At 39.8% G+C, this 18,360-nt stretch overlaps 1 protein-coding gene across 1 annotated transcript in view; it reads left to right on the top strand.

The window, feature by feature from the left end:
* The window catches only part of map3k5 (mitogen-activated protein kinase kinase kinase 5), an 84,777-nt gene that overhangs the window by 56,911 nt on the left and 9,506 nt on the right, over positions 1-18,360 (top strand). The window contains exons 14-25 of the mRNA XM_003446319.5: positions 741-822; positions 2,166-2,299; positions 4,339-4,466; positions 4,768-4,904; positions 7,485-7,590; positions 9,746-9,903; positions 12,666-12,843; positions 14,080-14,097; positions 14,473-14,650; positions 15,525-15,693; positions 16,061-16,246; positions 17,187-17,292. Of these exons, the coding sequence (XP_003446367.1) occupies positions 741-822; positions 2,166-2,299; positions 4,339-4,466; positions 4,768-4,904; positions 7,485-7,590; positions 9,746-9,903; positions 12,666-12,843; positions 14,080-14,097; positions 14,473-14,650; positions 15,525-15,693; positions 16,061-16,246; positions 17,187-17,292 (1,580 nt within the window). The remainder of the gene's footprint in view (positions 1-740; positions 823-2,165; positions 2,300-4,338; positions 4,467-4,767; positions 4,905-7,484; positions 7,591-9,745; positions 9,904-12,665; positions 12,844-14,079; positions 14,098-14,472; positions 14,651-15,524; positions 15,694-16,060; positions 16,247-17,186; positions 17,293-18,360) is intronic.

Raw genomic sequence — 18,360 nt, forward strand, 5'->3', positions numbered from 1 at the left:
GTTGGAGGCCCGAGGTACCGTTAGCCTTCATACTTTACATTTCTATCCCACATTGTTTGTAAGTCAGTGGCACTGTATCCCTCGCAATCTGACATCACACAGACTTTGTATGAGGGAGCTGGCAGAAAGACTGGATAATGTCCAATCTGACTACATTGGACATTTCTGCTCTCATATGCATCTCTGTTGTGTTCTGGATTTTTTTTTTTCCTAAAAAAGGTTTAATTATTTAACAAAATCTTTTTCCTTATTTAACTTTGTTTTTTTTTAATATGAGCAGAAAGCTGATGTGGCGTTGCAGTTTTCAGTGCAGGGACACCACTATGAAACATCTTTTTGATGTCCTGCACATGTTTTTCTTGTTCCTATCACTCTAGTCAAGCCCATAACTCATATTATATTTACCCAACATGGACTCATTCTAGTATACTGAAAAACTGAAAGTCAAGGTCTTTGTTTCCTTTTCCGACTCTCCTGAAATGCCAAAACATGCCAACTTTTTCTTATATTGAATGAAAGGCATTCCCGTGCGCCATTACTCTGTGCAAGTGTTAATTTAATATATGTCATGTCTGCAAAATAATGTCAATAATTCAGTCTTTGTAAATGTGTAAATCTTTAAATGTAAAATTGTTAAAAGTTGCAGCAATGTAAAATGCCCATTGTTACGAGCTGTTGTGTTAAATATGATATATATGTTATCAGAATTTTTAAACAGCCTCTGGTCTTTTCTTTGGCAGATTTTGTGATCTGGTCAACAGCATAACAGAGGAAGCCTGGAAGTGTCAAGAGGAAGGAGAATGCGACACTGACACCTTAGAGGTGATTATTTTCGTGATACCAAAACACTTCCTCTGAACATAATGTTCATAATGCTTCCTAAATTAATAATTCTGCACCTCTACCTCTAAGCACTGTTAATGAGAATGAGAAAGTTCATTATTCTGCATTGTTTAGTCGCATCCTGTTGTGTTTCTGCGGTGTACTTTGCCTGCTTTTAAAATGCCACAGGAAATACGATATGATGTTGTCGTGAAAAGATTCGAAGTGCTGACAGTAAAAAAAAAAAAAAATTTTTAAAGAAAAAACAGAAACCCATCTTTCAAAAGATAATTAGAGCTCTTCTTCTTTACTGACAGCCTACCGACTCTTTTCATGCAGCATTTATTACTCAGTTATTAAACGTTGAACGATGTGTTTTTGCTCTTGTTTGATCAAATTCCCCATCTAGCTTTTCTAATCCAGTTCGGCACAATTTGCATGATAATAACTGGATTGAAACTCAGCTTTGAACGCTCAGACAGGAACAGTAGCCCGCTGGGATAAGGCCTGGATTTTGTTCATGTGCTTTGTGTGACAGCGCAGAACAGGCACCTGCTGTTGCGTTCGCTTGCCTTCTACCAGCAGAGCCTAGGGAAAAGAATAAGCTAATTACGAAAAATGCTGCCGCACCCATCTTTGACTCAGCATGGCACAGATCAAATGACTAACAGGTTTTTCTCAGGGGGATTTTTATGCGTGTGATGCAACTCTAATCACCCTGCACTGAGGGACGGTTAGTCTTCAGCTTCTACCGTCCCTGAAGAACATAACACAAAATTGGGCTCTTGAGGAGTCGTCGTAAGCATTACTCACATTTTTTAGAAAACTTTGATTTTGAGGTGTTTTTAGGGGGAAGGAATCAGTGGAACAAAGCTAAGGAAATCGTGTTAAGAAGAAAAGAGCCTTTATTAGTTATAAAAACTCAATCAGACGTGTTTTAAGGGAGTGAAAAGACTTGCTGATTTCTTTCATTCGTGCAACAGGTGCCAAACCGGTTCAGCAACAAGAGAATATTCATTTATGAAACAGTTATAACATAAATATAAGAATGCAGTGGGAACCCAGAAAAACTGGTTTACTATGTTCAGATTTAACTCGTGCTTTACTCATTAAATCACTTTTATAGCTGGACTCTATTTTAACTATTAACTATTATAATTTATTTCTCTTTGTCATTGTAAAAATGCATGATGGGTGTATTTCTACTGGTCAATGGACAGTGACATTTAGTAACCTCATGTTTTGGGTACTGGGATTTTGCTTTGATTCTTTATGGCAAATACCGTATATATTACTATATTTCTTTTTTTATGACAGTTTGCTTGTGTCTCTTGTCTCCACAGTACGACTATGAGTATGATGAGCACGGAGAGAGAGTGGTTCTGGGTAAAGGCACATTCGGAGTGGTGTACGCCGGTCGAGACCTGAGTAACCAGGTCCGACTGGCCATCAAAGAAATACCAGAGAGAGACAGCAGGTCAGAAAAACAGCCATTGTGGGGGTTTTTGTTCTTTGTTTTTTAGTAATCACAGGGGAACAATGTTGCAATATGCATGGAGGAATGAATCATTTCTATTATTGTTTGCTACAGTAGCAGGAAAGTCTGCCAGTGGTGATATTCCTGTTACTCAGAGGAGGAATCCTGTTTTTCATGACCTTTGCTGTATTGCCAAGTCTAACTGGCTCATAATGTAGCTGGTAGACTGATGAAGAAACGGCTGGATTCGGTGTTTCCCACATAAACTTTATTTGGGCAGGCTGGTCAAGCATATTAACCGTCAACCAAGCATATTTGGTAGTGAAAGTTTTAGCTTTCTGTAATTTTATTAATAAAATACCCCGCTCTTACTTTGAAAAATCAGCCAGTCAGCTAGCCTGGTCGTTTCTGTCTAGTATGTCCTGACTGGCTCACTGGCCAGGCAATTGTTGTAGGGACATTTCATGTCCCGTTACACTGAGGTTACCTAAGCTGCAGAATAAGCACCACTGTTGGCAAACTCACAGGAGAGATTGTGACAAATAGTGGATTACAATAATCATCAAAGCACTTGGTTATTAAGTTATTTCAATAGGGGCGCCTTATTAAGATCATATGTAACAATTCATTTAGAACAGCTTGTGTGTGCCTTTTTTCACCACACTCATGCATATGTATGCCGTATGATGACATGTTTAAGTCTTTTGGCAGATCATCTGTTTATTGTACTGCACAAGGATTGAATTTCAGCTCGAATGTTAACAAGTGTCTGCACTGTTAATGTCTCATTTCATTCAGCGCAGCTCTGGAGTGTCATTAAAAATTAGTCCTTTTCTCTGGCTGAGAGTGCCAAGCTCAGTTCAGCTGTGTCCCTGGTGGTTTCTGGCTCTCAGAGCACTGGTATCCAGTTGAGTGACTGGTTAGTGGAGAGCTGTGAATGCAAACTCCCACCCTCTGCCTTTTTATTCCCATCACTGTCTCTGCTCAAAATGCTTGTCTCCACATAGTTCCACCTACTCATCTCATACTGCAAGACTCTTTTGCAGACTAGATGATTTCACACTTTGTTCCTCTAATCACATCAGCAAGCCAGCAGGGCGCTCAACTGCAAAGAATGTGGAGAATTTGGGTAAATAATTCACAAGTGGAGTGAAATCTCAAGATAGGGAGAGAGGGAGAGAGAGAGCGAGAGGCAGGGTGTGATTCATGTAGAGTGCTGAATGTGAAAAGAAATTGCTCACGGGCATTTCTTCCCAGTACAGAGGTACCTGTTGTTCTGGTCAGATATCAGGACTTAGCGTCAGGTTGATTTTCTGGTTTAATCTTTTATTTCTCAGTTTGTCTTGTTTTTACCAGGTTTACTTTACCTGAAGGAGAAAACACATTAGCAGGACACCGCCACAAGCAAAGATAGTTACTTATTTTAACAAATCGTTGTTTTGTGCAGAACAAACTGTCTAATATATGTAAAAAAAAAAAAAAAAAAGATTTTTTTTAAAATATATTTTAGCTCTTACATTTACTTCTATTATTTGTGGTTTACACGTTTGGCTAACAATGCTCCTGGTTTAATCAGATTCCTTTGGGGTTACATCTGGAAGGGCACACAGCATTTAAAAATCTGCCAAATCAAACATGTGGCGCTACCTGCTGTAGCTCATATAATAACAAAATTGCCTGTTTGAGTAAAGAGAGTATTTATAGACTCACGAGACGCCAACACATTTGGCTATTTAAGTGTGCTGCTCATACACTGGGCAGCACAGTGGCACGGTGGTTAGCACTGTTGCCGCACAGCAAGGAGGTCCTGAGTTCAACTGGGGTCTTTCTGTGTGCAGTTTGCATGTTCTCCCAGTGTTTGCGTGGGTTCTCCCCGGGTACTCTGGCTTCCTCCCACAGTCCAAAGGCATGCAGTTAGTGGGGATAGGTTAATTGATCAATCTAAATTGCCCATAGGTGTGAATGTGAGTGCGAATGGTTGTCTGTCTCTGTGTGTTAGCCCTGCGACAGACTGGTGACTGTTACTTGTTTTTACACAGGTACTCTCAACCACTTCATGAGGAGATCGCCCTCCACAAGCACTTAAAGCACAAGAACATTGTCCAGTACCTGGGCTCTATCAGCGAGAACGGCTTCATCAAGATCTTCATGGAGCAGGTGCCTGGAGGTGAGACGCTTCCTGATGCTGTGGAAAAAAAACTGTTAGAACTTAATTGTCCTGAAATAGTTTTTATTGTCCACATGGGGGGAAACCGGTATGAAACAAAATCAATTTGTTGATGTCAGAATATGTTATTTCCAGTCATACTTACACTAACAGTAAAAACACTGTTTGCATTTATAGATAAGATGGGTGATTTGCAGAGAATTAGTATAAACCTGTACATAATGGCCTTAGTCCTCTGCTGCTAATCTCTGCTGAGAGTGAGTATATTGATCATTGTTGTACTTTGTCCCCTGGTGTTCAGGGAGTCTGTCTGCGCTGCTGAGGTCCAAGTGGGGCCCACTGAAAAACAATGAGCCCACCATCGGCTTCTACACACGGCAGATCCTGGAGGGGCTCAAATACCTGCATGACAACCAGATTGCACACAGAGACATCAAGGTAACAAAAGAAGGGTTTTTGCAGAGTTAACAATCTGTTGGTTCATCTTTGTGACATCTGCAGGCTCATTTTCAGAAAGGCTTTGTATAGATAATTGGGGTCGTAAGCACAGACTGCATATGAAAGATGGATTGAACAATTGGACTCTGGAGTATTAGTTTTTGGAGCCAGCCAACAGTGACCATGTTTAGGTGAAGGGTTGAAGCAGAAAGTAATCAGCTAATGTTATCAAGCTGCATTCATACAAATTATGAGTGCGACAAAGAAAAGTACAGACAACAGATTCATAAAATACCAGAATTTTATTCACCGAAATTGAAGTATAAACTTCCTGGACTGCCTGTACCTGACAACGGGCCTTGTTCAGATAACTTCATAACTAATACACTCAAAGGGACCAGTACTACAAACACTTGGTAAAGGTCCAGTTCAGTGGACTTCTTAGTTGAGATAAGGACTTGCAGACAGCATAGCGCTACAGTTTTTTTTTGTGTGTGGGTATGTGCCAATCAAAGCAGTCACTACTTAACGTTAATATCCAGAACGGTGAGACTGAAAAATATCCACCTTCAAAGGGAAACTTGCTATAGAGACCAAAATGTCTTGTACCAGATAGTTAAGATGCTGTTTAACGCTATAAAATTGGGCCATGCTTTAACATGGGGGTCAGTGGAGATTCATTTGTTTTTGCAGCCAACCTCATATAGCCATTCTTGAAACTGCAGTTTTTGCACTCATGTTAAAGCCCAGGAGGTTTCAGACAAAATAAACTCAAAACATCTTAAATTTGCTCTCATTGTGTGCACTTTACAAAGTGCACTAGATTACCACAGCACAACTTTGAAAAAAAAAGTATGTAGGACATGATGCATTTTTAACCTTTACTTTAGGTTTAGTAAACAGAAGACCTAGTAAGTGTGAGAGCTACAGTAAGTCGACAAACATGCACCAACTACAGAAACTCGAGTTCTGTCAGCAGGAAAAGAAGAAAGAAGTAAGTGCCGTGTGACAGACAGATGATCTCTGCAAGGTCTGCTGCAAAAACACTAGCTGAGCAATTAAATAAACATTTTTCATTCTGATCAGCTTCATACTCCTTACATGTTTAATTTAGCACCTCCAACTTTATGAAACATTATCACTGTCATACTTTGAAGCTCATTCTCATTGCTAACGAGTCAACTGATGGTCAGAAACCTCTTCTCTTCTCTTATTTAATGCAAATAGTGCTTCAGTATTGTCTTTTTTGAGGCAAATCAAGCCCCTTTACTTTCAGTGTCCAAAATGAGGAACAAGAGGTGGCACAATCACACAGACCTCTAACCACAAGACTAAAGTTTTAGGAATGTCTGGAATCAGATGTGTTTATATAGTCAACTTTTTTGCATTTTATTTCACTTTTATATTTGTTTCCTGTCACTGTTTATGCACATGTTCAGGTGTAGGGGGGGAAGTCATCCATATCTGCACCAAGCTTCTCTGGTATTTCCTTGATTACCACAGTTATACACAACAGTCAGGGCATGAGCAGAGCAGTTTTCTGTCACTAGCCCTGACCAAACGTCTTCATAAGATGAGCTGGAACCTTTAAAAGTTTTAAAACACTCACAAACTCAGGTTAACACTCAGGTTTTGCTTGCTATGAACTCATTAAAAAGGTACCTTTGCTTCCACTTTAAGTGATGGTAAACTCAACAATCTTTGCTCTAAAAAGCTTCCAAGAGATAAATGATTCCCCAGCAGTCTGACTTAATCAGATCAAACAGAAACCTTCTAAATCTGGAATTCAGAAAAGTCTTTTTAGCACAGAATTCCCTCCTGGTGTTTCTCTGGACAGATCTTCTTCGCTTAGCAGCAGTGGATGCTCAGTATCTTAAAGGGGACTTAGAAGTAAAATCATATTTAATGCACATATGGATCCCTGAATGTTTTCAAACTGCAAACTTTACAACACGTCTGAGGAATGTAAAGATAAAAACAGGGGGAAAACGCACAGTACTTAGAACTGATAAATCTTTCTTCCACATGCAAAGACGCACAAGAAGTAATCAGATGTTGTTTTTTGAAAAAAGAGAAGCTTTCAGAGTGATGTGATTCAGCTCCTGCAGAATTTCAGTTTTTAGGGTGTGTTAAAACCTTGTTTGCTTGTTTGTAGTCTGAACATGTGACTGTTTGCACAGCGACTTTGATTTGCTGCAAATGCATTCAAAGAGCCTCCCAGCTGCTCACACCATTTTCTTTGCTAGCCCATTGGCTACAACAGGAATGATTTTTTTTTTTAAAGCAAGTGACGCTCCCTTTTTTATCTCACTTAAAGCAAACCAACACTCATAACATTCCCATCATAGGTAGTCATTAGAGTTAGAAGCCACATCCTTCTGAGTTAACATATCAGTCATATAAGCTTCATTAGCACCACATAAATGTTAATCACCTTGTTTTGACTTAGAGCTCCTCCTCCTCCCACACATGGTGTTGTAACCTACTGTTTCAAGATTTGCAAGCACCTCACGTTATCAATGCTATCACGGCTTTGGAATTTGGTGCATCTGTTCTCATGAATGTCTTTTCAATCCACAGGGTGATAATGTACTCATCAACACCTACAGTGGCGTCCTGAAAATATCAGATTTTGGCACATCCAAAAGGTTGGCTGGGATTAACCCCTGCACTGAGACTTTCACAGGTACAGTCCGACCCACTATCTAGATTATTCCCTTCCCCATAAGCAAGCCAGTATGGAATATTTAAGACAAGTAGTTGTCTCCCCATAACAGGGGAGACAACTAGAAAACTTTATGAAACATCCTTTGTTAAAATTTGCTCAGTAGTGTCTGAGTATCGAGCCTACTGCTGTTCTTTGATTGTGACTATTTCAGCGCAGTAATCCCGTTTCAGTCCTTGGACAGTATGTGATATTACTAAAAATAGCAGACTGTTCCTATTTAGAAACTCTGGCTTTGGCGTGAGTCTGCAGTTAGATCAGCCTGATTTGCAGACCTGTAATGTCAGCACTGCAGTTGCCAGTTGCAGCATAGTGTGACCTCTGGAATTAGAGCATATGACTGCTGCTCGAGGCAGACGGGGACTTACCCTGGAAGGTGGAGCTCTTTCAGGAAACTGGGCTACTCCTTGTTCTTAACCCACGCCTGCTATAAATGTGTGCTTGCCTGTTTTTAGCTCAGTACACGAGCTTTAAAAAGCAGCGGATAAGCAGCCTGCAGGCTATTATTAGAACAAAAGACTCCCTTCAGTGTGGACCTGAAAATGTTGCTTTGGACTGAGCTGTGATTAACTGACAACACTGAAACTCGTTGCTGTTTCTCACATAAGGCCATAAGCCTCGTTTAATCTTTTCTAACCTGATTGGCAATTTGCAGGAATTGTGTCATCACTTTTAGTTCGCTCCAATTGAAGCTATTTTTGGCATTTACATCAGTTCTTTCACAACCCTGCTGACGCTACTTTTACCTCACACAGACATCATCGGTTTATGAATATGATCAAAAAAACAAAAGCCAGATGAAAGTTATTTTTAGTAGTTTTTGTTGGAGCTCTGCAGTGCAAACCGGAAGAGTTACCAACAGCAACAGTGATTTCATCATTAGTGTTATACAAGCTCCAAATTCCCAAAAAGTTGGGACACTTTTTAAAATGTAAATAAAAAAAGAACACAATGATTTTCAAATCTCAAAAATCTATATTTTATTCATAATAGAACACAGAAAACATGTCAAATGTTTAAACTGAGAAACACTGGAATAAGTTGGAATATGGCTATCTTTACCAGTGTACGTCTCTTCTTATAAAAACCGTCTGTAAACATCTGGGAACTGAGGAGAACAGCTGCCGGACCTTTGGGAGAGGAATTTTGCATCATTCTTATCTGATATAGCACTCTAACTGCTCAACAGTCTTAGGTCTTTCTTGTCGTATTTTTTATTTCATGCTGTATTAATAGATGCAGTTTGTGGTTTAGCATTGTCCTGCTGAGATATGCAAAGCTGTCCCTGAAAAAGACGTCTGGGATTGGAGCATATGTTGCTCTAAAACCTGTATATACCTTTCAGCATTGATGGTGCCTTTGCAGGTGTGCACACTGACATTTCCATAGGCACTAATGAACCTCTGGATGGTCTCTTCGTCTGTACAGAGGACGCAGCGTTCATGTTTTCCAAAAAGATTTTAAAATTTCAATTCATCTGAGCACACAGCAGTTTTCCTCTTTGCCTCAGTCAGTTTTAAATCGTTTTGAGCCCAAAGAAGGCAGCAGTGTTTCTGGATCATAGTCACCATGTCAGAGTCATGCCTGTTTTTAATGCTGCGCTGTTTGAGGGCTCAAAGATCACAGGCATCTAATATTGATTTTCAGCATTGTGCCAAGCACACATGTTGTTTACATAAGCAAGAAATAAATCATTAAAACTCTGGTATACCTCTCAGCTGAAGTGTACGTTTCACCATGAAACTTGGCGAGAATACCAGCAGTGTCCCTTTTAGTTAGCATAAGTAATGAAGCATTCCCTCCTCGTTCCCTTTATAGCTGTTGCATAACCCTGTGGTTTGTCCAGGTTTGTTGACATTCATACACTGAGTTGCTGCACTTTACTTTTACAACATTCTAGCAATGCTCTATTAGTAACAGGAGCGAGTTAGATATTTCCATCACAAATTCAGTCTGGGTTTCAAAACCTTTACACCCATAATCCACCCACAACCTCCTCTAATGCTCACTAATTGAAATGTTTTGTTTCATGTATGCGACATGTAAAAAATTCGAGTGGTTGTATTTGAGTTTTCATTATGTGTTTATTATCGTTTTTTTGTGCGTCATTTTTCAGGCACATTGCAATACATGGCTCCTGAAATTATAGACAAAGGCCCACGGGGATACGGCAAACCAGCAGACATCTGGTCCCTTGGCTGCACCATCATAGAGATGGCCACTGGGAAGCCACCTTTCTATGAACTGGGAGAACCACAAGCCGCCATGTTCAAGGTGAGAGATTTGAACAGCGACATATCCCACTATCCTTCTGGGTAAGATGTCTAATTTTAGAAAACTGAAAGTAGAAGGCTGGCAAGCAGCTGTTTTCATAACGGCATCTTTCAGAAACAGTGGCAATGAACAGCTGCAGCTCTGCCAGGTCAATAAATATGAGGATGTTTGAGAGCTGATAATTGCACCCTTGAGAAATCCAGTATGACAGGGCAAATAGTTTGCCATCACGTGTTATTAGCATTTTAGCTTTACTCATTTGCTCCAAATGCATGATATCCTATCTATGTCTTTTTCAAACCATGACTAAAACCGACTGAAAGAGAGTTTGTTTCTACAAGAGAAAGACTGAAAACTCTTACATTTCTGAGTAATGTCTTGGTTAGCATTAACAGGGAAACTTATGCAACTGCTGATCAAGAAATCTCCTAATACCAGTAGCTGTCAATCATGCACCAGCCAAACCTGTAGTACTGTTAGGATAAAAGTCTTGTATGAGCTAATAAAAAAAAATAAATCCGCCCACAGAAAAACTGCAAAGTCATACAAGTAAATATCATGTTTAAACTTGAAGTCAGCATACAAGAGGAAATTCGCTGAACACACTGAAACTGACAAATACTTTTCTATTTTTTTCTCTTCTCAGTGCAAGTTTATTTTGTTTTTCATTTACCCTTTGCTCAAATAATTTCAAATATTTGTTCTTATGCAATGGTACCATTTTACACTTTTTTTTAAATACTTATGATGTCAGTAAGAAAAAATGTGGTCATCTCAGGCACACAGCTGCTTTTTATACCCTCTGTTTAAGAGGGGAAGACAGCTGGCTTAAAGGGAGATTGAAGGTATCTAAAACTGTTTCACACACTCGATGACGTGATTGGTTAGATCGAAGCTCACTTTAAGATAAATATAAAACTACTGTAACAGAGTTCAAGAACTGAACTAAAACCCCTTTATTCAGAGCACAAACAGTAGATACTTGCAGCTTTTATCATCTTGGAAGGTCATTGTTTAATAAAGAAGGTGACTCAGCTGTTATCACATGACTTAAACATGACACCATCAAGTGTCTGCTTGTGGGGAGAAATCACAAGAGAAACTGTTTGTTCAGCTGGAGAAAGGAGAGGTGGAAAACTATATATAACTGTGTCTGTTCTCTTTGGAAAAACCCTACCTTATGACTTCATGCCTCCAACATGACACCATGTACCATGCTTTAACCTTTGCTAACCATCCAACACACCCAGGGCTGTTTATGGAAACCTACTGTGCATATAAACAACTAATATACAGAGTACATTGTGTCCATTACATCTGTTTTATTTACAAAATTATGTTCCATGTATTTAAAAAAAAAAAGGTACTCAACATAAAGAAGTCAACTAACAAACAAAATAACCCCCCACTCTTTCATGCATGCTTATCAGTTCCCTCTTTTTATGAAAACAAAACCAGTCATTCTGCACCTGCATTGGTTTCAATCTGCAGGCTGTAATCTGACCAAGCCCAGTAGAAACTACAAATACTGTCTGTGCACGAACATTTGTTTGAATGCAAACAAAAGCATAGCTCTGTAAGAGGAACTTCCACTGTGGGCCTTTAGTTTCTGTGTGGGTGTGTCTTTGCTGGATCTTGTTAACCACTCAGTTTACACGTGCATTTGCTTTGGATGGAAATTTAAAGCACTCTGTACAGTGAATTATTGTTATAAGCTACGTGTGGCCCATTAGGGGCAGTAGAGATGTTTAAGAGGTGTCTGGAAAACATTACAGCACTCCTGTCAAAGCTCTGAATCATGGAATTTTCCATATGATGTGATTTAATTAAAAGGCTATGAATCCAAACAAGGAGGCATATGCTGCTCTGCTTCGGATGCATTGAAGTTTAAAGAACATGAAAGGGGAAACTTGGATCTCATCACATTTTATCAATAAGGATCACACCATTTAAAGAAGTGCAAGTACAGTCACAAATCTCTTAGGGGATCATGTGTTTTGTCTGCACTTTGCATTGTAGCATTTCTTAAAGATTCGTGATATACTTTCAGTCATCTTTCTGGAATTTCTCAAGGGGTGGGATATCTCCCTGCTAATCTTAAATTCCTGCACATCAACAACAGGAATTTCTCATGTTTTTAATGAGAGACTCATGCTCGAACTTAAAGTATTATTACTTTCAGCTGCTGCCCCAAGTCACAGCCAGGCCTCGTGGATAGTCTCATATTCAGACATCACTGTGTAAACACTGCTCTGCTCTTTGCTATTGCTTCTTAAACTTAATCAGATAATTTGCCCATTTCAGCAACCTCACGCTGTCTCGGTTATTTTAAACTTGTTTCAGTCAGAACCACTGTAGTCAAAAGAAGTTACTGTTAGCTGTTTAAATTTTCCACCTCCCCGTCTTTCCATGCAAGTGCACAAAAAGCATGTTATGAGAGCAGCAGAAGCAAGGCTAGCTGTACAGAACAGGGAACTGGGATTAAGTAGGAAAGAAGGAGTTGTGGTGGAAGTGGGCTGCAAAGTGGCTTGCAGGTGAATAGGCACAATGACCAGGCTAAAACAGCTTTAACAGTACACCATATATGAGATTTGCCAAAAGGTTAACGCATCATCTAATGTAGGCAGGCATTGAGATCAACTGATCTGCCAGGATTGCAGCTTAGCTTGACTTTTTGTCCTGCTTGAACTGACACTATGCTCATTTCTTTAAACTTGTTATATAGATTCTGAGTGCCTTTCATGCATGTCATTCTTGTGCAGGTGGGCATGTTTAAAATCCATCCAGAGATCCCAGAGTCCATGTCACCAGAGGCCAAAGCCTTTATCCTTCGCTGCTTTGAACCCGACCCGGACCGACGTGCCACCGCGCTCGACCTGCTCACCGATGAGTTCCTCACCGTCACCAGCCGAAAAAAGAAGAGCAAGGGCAGCTTCACAGGTGGATCAGAGCATAGCTACATGACAATAACATTATTACCAAGACTATCCCCTCTGTAACTTAAACTTCTTCATTTATGCACACTCGTTTTATTTCAGGAAAGTTTGAGACTCTTTGCTTTGCAGTCGTGCTAGTTTCTTCTATCTCCTTCACTCTGTTTCACTACGAGCACCGAGCCGAGCAGACGAGAGACCAGTGAAGCAATTATAGCATTACAAGTAATGAAGAGAAATGATTATATACTGTATGCACAATAAATGCTCCACAACAAGGACTTATCTGTTTACAACAACAAGAGTGTGAGAATCCAGGAGGGGGAGTTACCTTAATCCCAATGTGGGGATGCATCATCTCATCTCAAGCCTCTTAGACCAAGAGCTACAGAACAATAGCGGAAGCTCACATACAAACTAGAACACATTATTATAAACATTGTTAATCCATAAGACCAATAAAAAGTGACTTCAACTTTTCAGTCAGACTGGTAAACAAAGTTTCTGAAAGAGACCTTCTTTGCTTGACATAATTTTCTCTAAGTGTAACAAATTTCCTAATTTCTTCAGCCACTTATCGAAGGCTGCATGTATGTCCGACTTCCAGGATTGTAGCAGAATTCTACGTACTCACAGCCTTGATAAGGAAATGGCGTGAACCTCTTAATGATCTTGCCCACTGCTGAAATCAACCACCTCAAGTAATGCTCTAAGAGGGGAAAAAAAGAAACTCCCCATTCAAAGCCTATCGAGCAACAGCCATTTTTAGGAGTTGTCAGTGTAGAATAAAGAATAGTGGATATCCTATTGATATTCTGTTGCTATTCTATTATTATTGTTATGAAGTCGTCTAAATTTTAATAAAGTAACAAACAGCTTCATCTTTTTAGATTAAGCTTTTAAGCAAATCGTTTTCAGTAGTAATACTAGTGGCTACAACCAGAAACCAGAAAGCTTCCAGTATCAGAAATCAAAAATCTTTGTTTGTAGTGATTAGTAGATTCATCTAGTGCCAAAACCGTTTTTTAATTGTTAAGAATTGCAAGCTCATCCTTCATTATTTGGATTGTAAAATAGTCATTTCCTGTTGGGTTTTCACCCCACGGCATCAGTCATGTGCCTTCGCAGCAGTGCAGAAGATTAGAAAGAAGCTTTGTGCCTCGCTGCATGCTTGGAATGTTACCCTGCTTTCTGTTTTGTTCTTTTTTAACTGCTGACACATATTTTCTGTTTTTCCCTGCAGCTCTGACACCAGGATCAGGTGAGTAATTTTGCTCTCTGCGCTTTTTCAGACACATTTACCACTAGTGGGAGTACTTTATAAACTAGATGTCATTTCCATGAAACATCACCCTGCTTTACGGAATAGGATCTGGGCTGCGGTTTACATTTTTCTCTTGGTGGTAGCTACCTGCCTTGTACGACTCTGTCCTTTTGCCAGCATTCAAGATAGAGAGTAAACAACAAGATGGTTTCCCAAGTGCTTGAATATGTTTTGTAATCTGTTTCATCAGTTGCACACAAACACCATAACAGATAGAAAGCATGCTGCTATACAGCGAAATCTTTAGTTAGATGATGATGAAACAAACACCTTTACGATTTTGTTCCATCTTCTGTTCCCTGTGTCTTCTAGAGTATCTCCGCAGTATCTCGCTGCCAGTGCCTGTTGTAGTGGAAGACACCAGCAGCAGCAGCGAGTATGGCTCCGTCTCCCCTGACAACGACCTCAACACCAACCCCTTCATCTTCAAGCCAAGCGTCAAGTGCTACAGTGAAAAGGATGTCAAGGGCCAGAGGTCCCTCTTTCTCAGGTAGAACAACTTGGACATCTCAGACGAGTCATTTTGCCTTAAATTATTCATTCGTTGTTATAGCCTTATGACTATAGTATTGATTTAGACTAAACCAGTATAAAAAATGTAGTCACTGTGACTTACCCATTAGCTTATGTACATCCGTGTTGAAGCCTTGAGTTGAGATATCTTGAATTTTTTCTCTTTTTTTTCTAAAGCAGAGGCTGGCAAGCACGATTATCAAGCTCTATTCATAGACTGCATGGATGCATCACATAGATACCTGCTAATTAGTGCTAAATGAAATGTAAATAAAGTGTTAGAATTACACTCACCAAAATTGGATCACAGGCTCCCCGGATGGGCTTTTAGTACAATTAACCACACAGCAAGACGTCGTCAGATAATTTAATTAAAATGCTTCCTTCTGTCAGAGTGGCTGCGCCAATAAAAATACAAAAATAATATGAGATTTCACCACCTGTACACTTGTTTTAGAGGTTAAAATTAGCAACAGAAAACAAAACCATTTCAGTATCAGGTCGTGAATGTGTTTATTTATGCTGTAATCTTGCACATTGTACAAAGGGAGTCTATGGAGATTCACTCGTTTTTGAAGCTCGCCTCCAGTGGCTGTTTGAGGAACTGCAGATATTGACACAGGCCCAGTTTCATTGCTGGGTTTTTGTGTCCTACAGTGATTTAAATTTAAACATGTTCATGCTTAAAGCAATGCAAAAACTTATTTATCTTATATTTAATGTCACCAGTAAAACATAATTAATTAACCTTGCTGATTAGTACCAATAAGGAGGGTACAGCAATGATTTTAAAACCTGTACATAAAGAAGGAACAAAAAATTCAAACAGGGTTTCTACTTTTTCTACTCAGCATTCCAGTGGAGAACTTCGAGGACCACAGTGCCCCTCCATCACCTGATGAGAAGGACTCGGGCTTCTTTATGCTTCGGAAAGACAGCGAGAGGCGAGCTACCTTGCACCGTATCCTGACTGAAGATCAGGACAAGGTTGTGGCCAACCTGATGGAAGCCCTGGCACAGGTTGGAAACCATTGGAATGAATAGATGGATGTAGAAGAACATTACAAGATCGACAACACACACTTGCGCACAGGCATTCCAGTGCAGTAGCCGGGCTGTGCATGGAAAGATTAGCTCAGCTGTTACAGTTAATTAAATGAGGGGACCAAATGGCCAAAGGGATACTCAAATGAATGACTAACAATTACTGAGAAATTGTAAGGTGAATGTTATCTTAGTTAAACAAATTTTAAACTGTACTAAAATAATTTAAACATGGAAAAAAATGTCTTAAGTCTATCTGATAGGGATGTTTAGTTGAAAGCTCCTGTTGTAAACCTAAACCACCATTTTCATCTCTTCTTTCCCCGCTTGCCTCCTACCTCAGGGCTCAGAGGAAATGAAGCTAAAACCTCAGCACATCTCCACCCTTGTGGTGAGTCTTGCTGACTTTGTTCGGATGGCAGACAGGAAAATCATCGCCAACACCCTGTCTCAGCTCAAGCTGGAGCTGGACTTTGACAGCACTGCCATCAGTCAACTGCAGATCATGCTGTTCGGCTTCCAGGATGCTGTAAGTGCTAATAGAAATACCATGAAAAAGATACTGGGTTAATCCAATGAATCTCAGCTACACTTCATCTGAGTTATCCCACTGGGCTCATGAATAATTGATCATAATTGGAATATGAAATATAACCCAAATCAATAAAACATGTCTTGTGTTTGCTGCAGCTTTTTAGTTTATAACCAAGTGTCTTTAGCTTACCCACAGTAAGGATCAAATTTTAGTCTGCAGAGGTCACAAACCTGAACTGCTACATTGATGATTTGCTGCTGTAATTCTCCTCACAGGCTGATTATTTTCTATGATTTCCTGTTATTAAGTACCCATTTGAAGGCAAAGGTGCTTCTAGCCTCTGCATGAAACAAAGGCTCTGAACAGTGTAATTGTTGTCATTTGAAATGGGCTGCAGACAGCTGCGGGCTGCCTTGTTGCTTTTCTTCCTGCTCAGAGATTAGACAGATGACTGTGGAAATACTTGTAACCTTTAAGTGAGGCGATAAAAGGGGGAGATCTGTCAGGAGTAATTGCACATAATGTTAAAAGGCTCATCTGCTCTCCTCCTCAGAAATGCAGTTATGCAGATGAAATGACACGTAGCGAGGGGTTGTTTTCATATTTTTAAGTGGGATTGTGTAATCGTGCTGGTAGATGAAGCTCTGGTGCCTCCTGTTGGTCATCGCTGCAAAGAATTTAGAGCTTCACAGTGCGTGACTGCAAATATTAATAATGCCATGAAGAGTAGGCTGCTTTAAAAATCCCTTTGGGGATATTTAGTTATTGCAGCAGAGGTTAAAATGAAGTATAAACAATTCTCTTAAGAACAATTCTCAGAATGAAATCTGCGAGGCAAATACGAATGAACTCATTTTTATTTTAGGTGTAGAATCACTAATAGGTAAAACACTGTAAAACGTGCTCTTATGAGTGTGAAAATCTCCATTTCCAGGTGAACAAAGTGCTGCGAAACCACAACATCAAGCCTCACTGGATGTTCGCTCTGGACAACATCATCCGCAAGGCTGTGCAGACTGCCATCACGATCCTGGTGCCAGGTAGGATCATCAGTGTCTCGAGCAGAGCACCAGTAAATAAGTTATGACTCTTCCCTTGGGGCACGACTACTGATACAGGAGGAGGGCATTTGCTGCACAGGCCTGTGTGTGTTTACAGCTTAAAGACAGTTTAAAGACAGGAAGTGAAGGGGCGATAACTTGAATGGATGACAGACCTGAGTTTCATGCTTAGGCACATATTATGTTTAGCTGATTATAGGCCCAGATTGAAATGAGAAGTTTCAAATCTACAATGGGAAATTATATCCTGTTTTCACCAAAGAATTAAACTCATAAAACATCAATAGTAAGTGGGATGCGTGCTAAATTTAGCTGTAGTTATGTCACTGACACCCAGTGCTATTTTTGTTTTCTTCCTCCTTTGTAATGGTGTTTTGTAACAAAGAACCAACCATGTTCAAGTGTTTGCTTCATTATCAAGTTTTAATCTTTAAAAACAGACTCGAGTGGAAGTCTTATCATACGTTACAACAAAGTTCACTGCTCATAACCCATAGGAAGTATGCTGCATCAGTATCAGTACCAGATATTAGTTGAAACCTGTGATATATGTTGAATGTTGTTGTAACATATATAAATGTAACTAATGGTACATTTATACACACATATATATATATATATATATATATATATATATACATACATACATACATATCTATCTATCTATCTATCTATCTATCTATCTATCTATCTATCTATCTATCTATCTATCTATCTATCTATCTATCTATCTATCTATCTATCTATCTATCTATCTATCTATCTATCTATCTATCTATCTATCTATCTATCTATCTATCTATCTATCTATCTATCTATCCTTCAAGCTCGGGTCCTCTACCAGAGGCCTGGGAGCTTGAGGGTCCTGCGCAGTATCTTAGCTGTTCCCAGGACTGCGCTCTTCTGGACAGAGATCTCCGATGTTGTTCCCGGGATCTGCTGGAGCCACTCGCCTAGCTTGGGAGTCACCGCACCTAGTGCTCCGATTACCACGGGAACCACCGTTACCTTCACCCTCCACATCCTCTCGAGCTCTTCTCTGAGCCC

Source organism: Oreochromis niloticus, linkage group LG15, assembly GCF_001858045.2.
Source record: "Oreochromis niloticus isolate F11D_XX linkage group LG15, O_niloticus_UMD_NMBU, whole genome shotgun sequence".
NCBI classification, from domain to species: Eukaryota; Metazoa; Chordata; class Actinopteri; order Cichliformes; family Cichlidae; genus Oreochromis; species Oreochromis niloticus.